The sequence below is a fragment of the Lontra canadensis genome, unplaced genomic scaffold, assembly GCF_010015895.1.
Source record: "Lontra canadensis isolate GAN:19392208 unplaced genomic scaffold, GSC_riverotter_1.0 scaffold62, whole genome shotgun sequence".
Classification (NCBI taxonomy): Eukaryota; Metazoa; Chordata; class Mammalia; order Carnivora; family Mustelidae; genus Lontra; species Lontra canadensis.
In genome coordinates, this window is record NW_022631056.1 from 12552018 (window position 1) to 12564287 (window position 12270).

General features: G+C 32.7%; 1 protein-coding gene across 1 annotated transcript in view; it reads right to left on the minus strand.

Annotated features, from left to right (window-relative positions):
* GBE1 (1,4-alpha-glucan branching enzyme 1) overlaps window positions 1-12270 on the minus strand; it is a gene marked incomplete at its 5' end in the record, with an annotated part of 215685 nt that overhangs the window by 75967 nt on the left and 127448 nt on the right. The window contains 3 exons of the mRNA XM_032877990.1: window positions 2599-2697; window positions 7221-7348; window positions 10887-11002. Coding sequence (XP_032733881.1) covers window positions 2599-2697; window positions 7221-7348; window positions 10887-11002 — 343 coding nt within the window. The remainder of the gene's footprint in view (window positions 1-2598; window positions 2698-7220; window positions 7349-10886; window positions 11003-12270) is intronic.

The window sequence follows — 12270 nt, forward strand, 5'->3', positions numbered from 1 at the left end:
TATCAATCTCCAGAGAATTCCACCGAGTGAAAAATGGCAATCTCAAGAGGTGACATATTATATGATTTCATTTATATCACATTCTTGAAATGAAAAGAAAATTACAGAAATGGAGATCAGATTAGTGGTTGCCACAGGTTAAAAAGTGATTGGGACAATATGAAAGGACTTTATGTGATGGAATATTCTGTACCTTAACTACATCGAATGTCAGTATCCTAGCTATGGGAATGTACTCTAACTTTGCAAGACGTTACCACTGGGGAACACTGGTTTAGATTGCTCCAGATCTCACTGCATTACAACTGTTTTTACAACTGCATGGGATCTGCAATTATCTTCATACAAAAAGTTTAATTGAGGAACTTTATATAATAAAAAATATAAGGTACTTAAAATATTTGTTGGAATTAATGTATAAATGAATGAATTCAACTAAATACTTACATCAATTTAACATAAAAAGGTGATAAAAGGAGGGTGCCTGGGTGGCTCAGTGAGTTAAAGCCTCTGCTTTCAGCTCAGGTCATGATCCCAGGGTCCTGGGATGGAGCCCCACATTGAGCTCTCTGCTCAGCAGGGAGCCTGTTCCCTCCTCTCTCTCTGCCTGTCTCTCTGCCTACTTGTGATCTCTGTTAAATAAATAAATACATTCTTTAAAAAAAAAAGTGATAAAAGGTAGGTAGGTAACAAAAATGACCAAATAAAATGAAAAGAGATGCTGCAAATCTGCCATATTTTAGATTGGAAAATGTTTGTTCAGTAAGTGATTAAATATGATATTCCAAACTACTAACTTTGAACTAACAGAAGTAGAAAGTGGTAAATAATTTGCTTTTGAACAACAAAAACATGAATGAAATCTAGCGTTCTAATCTAACTCAGACCCTCTGGGTAGATCATGACGAATACCACATACATTCTGAGTAAAGCTGTCATTTGGATTAATACTCTTGTATGCTTTACTGACATTTGAGGAAACAGTAATCATTAATGGAATTATCTTTTTAAATGCACAAATTACATAAGTAGGGGAAATCACTGAGTTTTATAAAATATTATTTTAACTGTCTCTTGTCTTATTAACCACTTTGGTGATGCAAAGATTTTTAAATAATTACATAAAACAGAAGATGACATTTGCCTTTAGAGAATTCATGATCTAAGAAGACACAATGGTCATATTCTAAACACAGGACAATATATTTTTCCATTCTTATGAGGTACTGACTAGTACAGTACCTTGAGCATACACGGTTCTAAAATGTTTCATAAGGTAAATTAATTCTTTCTCTTAAAGCAGTCATCATTGTTCAGAAAAGGAATATCCCACTGTGGGCTATAATTCTAGGTTTCTATACACCTTGAAATATTCTTCAATCTGCACAAAAAACTGGTGAAGGCTTTCCAGTAGGAGGTGAAAAAAAGGAAGATTTGCACTTGTGAGGGAAGTTTGTGTGGAAGATTAGAAATCCTTAAAAATGGTGGGTAAAGACCCTTAAACCAAAGTGAGAAAACTGAAGATAACAGTATTTTTATAAAATGACAGATATAAAGCAACTTTCCCAGGTGTTGAAGCTAGAATACATACTTGTTTCTTTGATTTCTAAGTCTAATCATCTCTGGAAAACATTTGCTTTTTTAACTTGACAATGTCTAAGGAATCATTATAAATGGAGAAGCAGAAATTATGTTGGTAAAGATTTAATGTCACAGCTGTGCACTGCACAAATTGCCTAGGGGCACAGGAATGAAAGTTAAGACAGGATTACAATAACCACTTCCTTCAAAGTGGGCTCCATGGTTTTTCCATCCAAAGTTCAGTGGGTCTATCAAAAATAAAGGCACTGGTTCACCTCTGTACCAAAGGGCTTATCAGAAGGCTATGATTTTTCGAGACATAGCTGACTTCTTACACTTATTAAGCCTATGATTATGGACATAGCCACTCAGAAATGCTATAGATCAAATCTAAGTCTACATAAAAGAACATTGGTCTTTTAGGCAAATATTAAATAAAACAAAATATAATCCAAGGTACTTAAATGTCATTAAATTTAATAAAATTGTATTAATTATGTGCAAGGTGTCATGTACAATTATTCATCCCTAGTGCTTGACACATGGTCAGGATTTCTAAATGTTAATAAAAGGAAATGGATGAATCCAAATCTGTTGAGGAAAAAACATGCTATGAAGCAAGTATCGGGAATTAAGGAGTTACTTCTACACTGATGATCTGGAGGCAGAAATGGATGCCTTGATGACATTTAATGTGTTTTAAATATAGAGCACTGAAGTTTCATAAAACTGGATAATGTAAAATTCAACATACACAGCTAACATTATATTAATATCTTCCTCTTGTCTGAATAACTCAAGTATGAATACTTTAAACTAGAAGTTTTAAAAATCTGTGAAATATCTTATTAAAAAGCACAAGAATCAACATACTAGTGAGAAAATTTAATACTTCAATTATAATAATTATAATATTTATAACTAATGACCACAAATTAAGAAATAAACCAAAGAAATAATAAATAAATCAACATAATACATAGTATTTACAGGGGAAAAAATTGCATGAAATCTTACCTGGATCCATTTATCTGGAATTGCCATGGCTAATCGATAGTCAAAGCCAACCCCTCCCTGGGAAATCGGAGAACAGAGAGCAGGCATGCCTGATACATCCTGAAATAAAATATATTATCAGCATTATCAATTCACATTGCTCAGATTCTTAGTTTTTTTTTTTTTTTTTTGACAGTAAATTCTGGGCTAATAAATAAAAACAGTAAATGGGAGCACATATTTTTGGAGTGTTCTGGCAGCATAACTGTAAAAGTAGTTACAACTATGACAGCGTATCTCATTTCCCACTAACGTTTTGTGTAATGCTTTTCAAAGCAAGACAACTTCAATCTCATGAGGCGAATTTTTTTTCTTCTCCTTAGTATCACAAAGAGAACACACAAAAAAATAAGACAATTACTACTAAAACATAGTTTCTTAGACTTATTTTTGAGCTAATATACGAACACTTTGCTATTGCTTTCATCAAACACAAAAATCCATGTGGCATGTATCTGTTATACTTATTCTGTTTGTATACAGTACTGGCATTGAGGGCATTCTGGGAGCACCTAGCTTCTGATGAGACAGAAAGACAACTTAGTACATTAAGAATGAAGCAATACGATGGCTTTCACTATAGTCAGCAACACTTGAAATGGGTCTTAAGGTTATCTGATGGATTCTCTTCGTCTAGAAGATACAGAAACTGAAGCTCACTCATGTGATGGAATCTCTAAAGATACGTTTCTCAACAGGAGAGTCACGACTCAGATGTCAGGCCCTTCCACAGAGTATTAACCTTCTCTGTCATGCCACCCCTAGATTACCGATAATTAAATAAACACTCAAGAAAAAAAAAAAAGATGGTACAAGGACCCAGATGTAGCAAAATATATTATAACAGCAACTAGGGTGAAATACGAGCCACATATTAGCAATTCTAACTCTACGATATCTTTCAAAGAAATCCTTTTCTCTTGCTCCATTTCTATAGCCACTGTCTTATTTAATCTTCATAACTCCTTGCTTAGACCATTATGCTTCCATGGAATTCCCCATCTCCAGTTTCCCTTTACTCTAATTGCTGCCAAATTAACATCTTTTTCTTTAAAGATTGATCTATTTATTTTAGAGAGAGGAAGAGCAAGAACACAAGTTGGGGGACAGAGAGAGAAGGGGAGAGAGAGAAGCAGACTCCCCCTGAGCATGCAGCTCAATACAGAGCTGGATCTCACAACGCCGAGATCATGACCTGAGCTGATATCAAGAGTTCGGTGCTTAACCAACTGAGCTACCCAGGCTCCCTCTAAAGTAACATCTTCTGAGACAGTGCCCTATCACCGCCCACCGATAGCTTCCAATAGCCCATTACCAAAACCTCAAATTTTGTAGTGAAAGATTCAAGTCAACAATCATACTTTAAGTATTGACAGTATAATTTCCTATTTGATTATTTGCCTCCTTACTCTCTGTTAGAATGTGCAATCCATGGGACAAGGGTTTTGTGGTTGTTGCTGTTGTTGTGGTTCACTGATAGACGCCACAAATTCAGAGTAGGACAAGAGCACCTGGCATAAAGCAGGAACTCAATACAATTTTTCGAGTGAATGAATAAAGGTGCTGTCAGGAATTTAAAGGTAAGTAAGACATAATATTTGGCCTTCAGGATTTATAAACTGAAACCTAAATAAACATATACACACTTATCAATAAATGATAATGTGATGCAGTTCTTATAATTGTTAACTAAACCACACAGAAAGCCCAACAGAGAGACCTATAGCTTTCCACCATGATATCTACTATTATATTTCAAGTACTAACTACATCATTCATTTTGAAATATTTACTCTTCCCTGTGCTTGTCACAAACTCTTCTATGTGTGTCTTGCCCAAACTCTTCCTTACTTTCTATAAAAGACTATCACATACTCTGAGCCCTCTGAAACTTAACTCAAATGCTTCTTCATTTACATCACCATCCCGAAACTCTTCACACAGAAAAGCTGGTAAAAAAGAAACATATGATCTCTTCAGAATTCTAAAACAATTTCTTAATTGTTTTCTAATGAAAGAGAGATATAGATAACTATAGTGCACAGTGGAATGTATCTTTAAGAAAATGAAATATTTGTCAATATCTTATTTCTACATCATACTTCATAGTTTATAACTGAAACACAGACAAAAAAATGAAAAAGGATGAATGTGTAACAGAAAAATAATGAAAACAAGTTATATCTTGTAATATGTCATATTTTCACTATCAGGGTAGGTATTTAGTTTGGTTCCTTATAAACATCAGCTGAATATGCATTAAATTCCAGGCACTTGTGTTAGGCACTGGACTTGTAGACAAAATGCCTTCCCCAGAAGAGTTTCCATGAGACTGAGTTTTCCTGGGCTGGTGATAGGCTGGTATTAATGACCAAGGTTTCTTGAGTTTTCTCAAGAAACACTAAGGCGCATTCTAGATTTGTTCTAAAGGTAGTTTTAGGAAATACTTTGTTAGGAAATAGAATATGCTAAGAAAAATATTTGGACACCGATTGACCTTGACTCCTAAATCTGAATAAGCTACTCCATTAAGGCATACAAGATATTTGTAGCTCTCTTTTGAAAGAAAGGAGTTAATGATTATCTTCTTAAAATCTTAAAAAAGGATAATCATAGGTAAACATAAAGGCTGCTAAAATAAATATACTTTAAGTATAAAAAAGTCAATACCTACCAACATAGCACATAAAAAATGACCACGTATTCCAAATAAAGTTGAAGCAGTTTTATTTTTTAATATCTAAGGATATCTTACGACTATTCCAAAAGGAGGAAAAACCTCAACAGAAAAATACTTTTAATTAATATAGCAAAGAGAACCATGGAAAATGGTAGACACATTTTAGGAAAAAAAGTTTTCAATTTTAGTAACTGTCATTGTAAATAGATTTAAATTTCTACTATAGGACTTTGTATAAATTATATTACTTATTTGTTACACCACATTCCTTTCTTAAAAAAAAGTTCATGAGGATCAATTTCACATTTTGAAGAGACTCCCACTAGACAGAAAAGTGATGTACTGAAATTGAAGTAGTTTTCAATTTAAGTAGAATAAATTGAAGATACATCTTGTTAAAAAAAATCTAAAACCAAGTAATATAAAGTAGACTAAAGTCTCAAAGTTTCATTGGTAGAAACACTGATAATCAGACAAGGGCTCCCTAGATGATGAAAGTATTTTACCTGAAATGAATGGAAAGATCAATGGAACAATTTTAAGTTTCATGTATTAAATAATTGCTTCTTTTTTTCCAGTACCCACTTTTGATTTGTACTGTCATTAATTGTTTGTAGTAACTTTTCATTTATACTGCCTCTGCTTTGAATGGTCATAAATATAACTGACAAAATTTTTTGATGTTTGACAGATAAACTCATATAAAAGACAAAATAAAAGTTTAAAATATGCTCTGACATTAAAAGATACTCAGTACATAAATTGATTAGCACAAGTATTAGCAAGATTTATAAGATATGACCAAATGTAGTCAGGTAGATAGTATAGAATAATACAGGTTTATCAAAATGTTATTATAATTGTGTTTTTAAAAAAATCTGCATAAGAATTTATTCTAGAAATTTAGGGTCCATTGCTCTGTTCCTAGAATATTTAGAAGACAAAATGTCTAAAGAAAGGAACTGTTCTCTATTCAAAGATAAACAAGGAAATCATTCCATTTAGTTGAAGATTCAGTTTTGAGAAAAGATGGATATAAAAAGTCTATACAAATAATAAATACCACAGAAAGGAGACCATCGATACTGCATCTCATTCCCATGAATTAAATGCCAACAGTGTGCAAATACACCTGAAGTCTGACTCTTTTAATGATATTCTTGCTATTTTCATATGCCAACTACTATGCTTTGTACAGAACAGTTTTAACATAGTAAATTCAATTTTAATAATAATTTCTAGTAAGAGGACTCAGAAAACCAGTGGGATTTTAGAACTAAATCTAAATTAGCATAAGCATTTAACAAACTTCTTAATTTATCACATTTATCACCAAGAGGGGAATTGTCAATTATGCATATACCGAATTATATCATTACAGCGCAGCTTTGGGACAGTTAATCATGAACCTTCAGTAATCATGAATAACTAGTGAACATTTGGCAATCCAAGAGCAATAACATAAACAAGGAAGGTAATCGCATCAGAACAAGAAAGACTTCAGAGAAGCGTGCAGGCAGTGATCCATGCCATTTCTAATGATTAAACCAGAAAAGGAAAAAATAAATAAATAAATAAACAGACACACATTAATATTCATTTCTTTTCTCTGTTGAAGGTCTCACAGCGGAAGGACCTGTCCACTGATTAGGATATTTTACCTTCTAACCGCTGGCATTTTCTTTTGTAACAATGGAAGGATGACAAGTAATTAGTGCACACTATCTCCTAATAAGAAAACACTGTATTCTAAATAATGTGCCACCCATACCAGATAGCTGCACTATAGTCAGGGTATCATTTCAGTTATGCAATTACTGACAACATGAGATTAATCATTCAAATATTGTATGCTGACAAAATGTTCTATATTAAAGGAGGGTAGAGATCATTATGGCTTTACCTCAGCTACTGTTATAGAATCTGGATACAATGTATGAATCAAATGATTTGCCAACATGAGATAAATCAAGGCATCTTCATCTACTTGAAGTCCAAAATATTCATGGTAATCACCTGAAAAACCTTGACCTAGGGAACAGAAAATCAATATAGATACATTATGTTAATGTGCAAGGCTTCTTAGCACAAATGCCCCCACCAATTAGTTTATTGAGATCAGTTTTGTTTTCATAGCAAAGTGTAATGGGCTTCAATACCATATAATATTATCATTAGCAAGTATATGTTCTATCTTAGAAAGGTACTCCATGGTAAACATTTGGAATTCAGACTATCCTGCAATTTAATTTTCGTTTTTCAAAAGCAAATAAAGCACTTTAATTGAAAAAATTAATTTAATTTTAACATAACTTTAAAGCAAAAAAAAAAAAAAAAGAGAGAGAGAGAGAGAGAAATGACACCAAATTCTAGATTTCAATTTTCAGATACATTTTTTTCTCATGTCAAGAGATGTTAATATTAGGAGTGCCTGGGTGGCTCAGTGGGTTAAACCTCTGCCTTTGGTTCAGGTCATAATCTCAGGGTCCTGGGATGGAGCCCTGCGTAGGGCTCTCTGCTCAGCAGGGAGCCTGCTTCCCCCTCTCTGCCTGCCTCTCTGCCTACTTGTGATCTCGCTCTGTCAAATAAATACATAAAGTCTTTAAAAAAGAGAGAGAGAGAGATGTTAATGTTAGCTAGTTCCTATTAGATCCTTTTGAGGTAAAGAAAAGCAAATATGAAAACCATCATAACATTAAGACATAGTGTTTATATTACTTAACGTATGTGCTTCAATTTATGCAATACAGATTTACCATGATGACAAAAAGATTTTAACATCCTCCATCTTTCTTCTACCTTCTCTTCCCCCACATTCTAACTTTGATTGCTTATAGTACATAGCACTTATGGAGGTTATACTATTTACTTTCGATTCCTTGAATTGTTTACTCATTTTTAATTAAATCAAGTTAGTGTCCAACATATGCCTTTTCCCTCTGCTTCCCTATATCAAGTTTTTCATTTTGATTCAATTTTTTTTCAGTTTGCTGGATCCCATCACTAAATGATATTTTCAAATATAATAAAGGAAGTTTGATTCCTTAACCTCTTTCAATTTAATACCTGAATGACAACTCAATTAAATTCTTGAGTCAAATTTCGTTTTCCCAAGAATTTTTTAAACATTGCTGTTGGCAGTCGAAAAGTATGAGTTCAGCCACTGTTTTCATTCACATAGGTAAATTTCTTTTTCTTTCTGTCACCTGCTGAACTTCCCTTTGTCACTCAATTTTATAAATTGAACATTTTGTGTGTTGATGTTAATTGCTTTATCTCATTTTTTTTCCCCAATTAATTTCCCTAAGTCCACAATTCCTTGGAAAATACCAATCCCTCAGCAGAGAGAGGTTCTACAGGAGTATGCAGGTGCTGTAATCTAGGAGAGGCTCTTTCTTGACCTTTGCCATGCTTTCCTTCTTCATCCCCTAAGTTAGCTTCTCTCCAAACTGGAGGATATCAGTGACACCTGTCATGTTTTATAGATACGACGTCTTTCCTTGGAACATTTCATGGAGGTAGCACCATGACTTAGAACAGATAGCAGGATGCTTTGAATATAGCTTCTTTCCTTGGTAGCCACTTTTCAAGATTTACAGTTTAAAGTCTCCTTTTCAAATTGGGTGTTGCTGGTAAATATTTGGCCCTTAAAAAAATAGTAATTATTCACCATACTATCTACTGAGAAATTAGGATTCCATGATCCCACTTCTTTGAACAATTTTTTTTTAAAGATTTTATTTATTTATTTGACAGAAATCACAAGTAGGGAGAGGCAGGCAGAGAGAGAGAGGAAGCAGGCTCCCCACTGAGCAGAGCGCCCAATGTGGGCCTCGATCCCAGGACTCTGGGATCATGACCTGAGCCAAAGGCAGAGGTTTTAATCCACTGAGCCCTCTTTGAACAATTTTTAAACTGAAGATCTCTGATCAATATTTTTAATTATAAATTAATTTATACTTTTAATTGTGAACATCTGTATTTAAAATATACATAATTTTCATCAGTGTTTAATATGCAAAGGGGCTAACACATTCACAAAGGTTCTCTCTTTTTTTTTTGTTATTTATTTCTCATTGCAATTGCTGTCATGTTCATATCGTATGGGAGCTCTGATAAATGGTTGGCTTAAAAACATTTTATTTCTTTGGCTAGGAATAAAGTACTGTGTTGAATAAAAGTGGTGAGAGCAGACATCCTTGTCTACTTCCTGATTTTAGAGGAAAAGCTCTCAGTTTTTCATCATTTTCACTATTTGCAGATGACATGATACTTACTATATACAGAAAACTCTAATGAATCTACCAAAAACTATAGAATCTATACATGGATTTAGTAAAATCACAAGATACAAAATTAATATACAGGAATCTAATGAGTTTCTATATACTAATATGAAGTAATAAAGGAGAAAAAAAAAACAATTCCATTCACTGTGGCACCAACAAGAATAAAATACCTAGGAATGAACTTGATCAAGGAGGTGAAATACCTGTACTCTAAAAACTGTAAAACACTGATGGGAAAAATTAAAGATGATAAAAGCAAATGGAAAGCTTTTCCATACTGATGGAGTGGGAGAATGAGTATTGTGAAAATGCCTATACTATCCAAAGCAATCTACAGATTCAATGAAATTCTTATCAAAATATCAACAGCAGTTTTCACAGAACTAGAACCTATAACCCTAAATTTGCACAAAACCATGAAATACCCCATATTTACCCAAAGAATACAAAAACACTAATTCAAAAAGATATATACACCCTTTATGTTTTTTGCAGCATTATTTACTATAATAACCAAGATATGGAAGCAACCTAAGTGTCCACCCAGAGATGAATGAATAAAGAAGTTGTGATTTTATATATGCATGTGTGTGTTACACATATATATAATGGAATATTATTCAGCCATAAAAAGAATGAAATCTTGCCTGTGCAACAACATGGATGGGTCTAAAGAGTATACTGCTAAGTGAAATAAGCTAGTCGGAAAAAGACAAATACCATATGACTTCACTCATATGTGGAATTTAAGAAATAAATAAAATGAACAAAGGAAAAAGAGACAAAAAATCGGGCTCTTAAATATACAGAATAAACTGATGGTTGTGGGGGGCAGGGGTGTGTGGGTGTGGGGATGGGTGAAACAGGTGAAGGGGATTAAGTGTACACTTATTGTGACGAGACTGAGTAATGTACAGAATTGTGGAATCTTTGTATATCTGCAACTAATCTAACATTGCATGTTATATTTGAATAGAACAGAATGAAAAAAATAAAACATTTTTAAAGGAAAGCTACATATTAAGGATAGCATATTATTAAGTAGATACATTTCAAAGAAAACCATTATTGTTCATTTACTTATAAGATGTATTTTCCAACCTCTTACCGAAAAGGGATCAGAAATCACTAGAGAAAGGACATACACAATGAAACCAATAAAAATCAAGCCAACAATAATAGTCATTGCAATTCTGTAACTGAACCCTAAATCTGGTTTTAATATTCCAGTAAAAAAAATGAAATCATTAGTTGCATCTGTAATATATGAGGCTACCTACCCATTCCATGGTGATGATAGAGCATGGATGTAACACCATCAAAACGAAATCCATCAAAGCCATATTCTTCCAACCACCATCTTATGTTTGACAGAAGGAATCTTAAAACTTCCCAGCTAAAACATTAGAAAAACATATATTTAAATGCATTGTTTATAGTGGTTTCTTTGATTGTTATTTGTTGTTTGCTAAGAGTATTAATTATAAATATCTTAGGAATTATGATGTTCAAAGAAATATAAAAAACCAGAAAACTATTATCACATTTGTTTGATGAAATTCGTTCTAAGAGATTACTAAGTTTCTTTGGTTGCAAAATCACTTAATATCTAAGAAAAACTGAGAAAAAGTGTGCAAGTTGGGTCCAGAATACAGGGACTCTCCAGGTCAATGCTGTGTCCTTAGCAACCATACAGTGATTATGACATAGTATTGTTTATTGCAACAGCAATAAAAAAAATCTGTTAATGATCTCTAAATTTTCATCAAGATTTTTCATGTAACATAACCAGAGTTACATAGCTCTTCCTGGAAAATATAATTTCATTATGATTAGAAAAACTGTCTCCAATGTTTGCTTAAAGTATTTCCTCATTCTAAAATTTCAAACATACACTTAGAATAAAAAATTAAAAACAAAATGACTTAAAGTCAATCACATAACCGATATTACATTTACCAGATTATTGTGCTTTGTGAGGGTAAAGAAAAAGAATCATAATTACTAAAACACACATGAATAATACAGTAACAAGTTTTACAAGTTAAAGAGTCAAACATCCATAAAAAACAGAAGGAAAACAAAGAACTGTTATAACTCAATTAAAAACGCCACACGAAACAAGCCTATTTCGGACAATTGAAAAGAAGGCATCATCAATTAGTATTTTCTTTAGTCATACAGTTATGGTTGAGTTCTCTCTCTTATTATAACTCCGGTTTTAAGACTTTAATACCTCATTTAGTTTAATGGCAAAGCAGTTATAGTGAACACAAATCTTTAACCCAGTTAAAATTTATGTTTTTTTTAAAACCTTCCATATATTAAAGAGCAATCTGACATAAGTGGATATTAAGTCATCACAATCAACTTCAGAAAAGTAAATCCAAACTTTGGGGAAAGATGAGTTGTTAGTAATTAACTGCTTTAAGTAAGTTATTTTGCATTTTGCAAACTTACTGAAATTAAAAAAAAAAAAAAAGATATGAAACAAATAGAAATACAAGCAATCCAGAAGATCTGAAAGGTAGTAAGGAAGTCTTAGATTGCTAGGTCCAAGCCATTAGGAAGGCAGAATTTGCTAATGTTTCCATGAATGTATATTCATTTAGGGGTTTAAAAAAAAAAAACAAAAAAAAAAAAAAAAAAAAAAAAAAAAAAAAA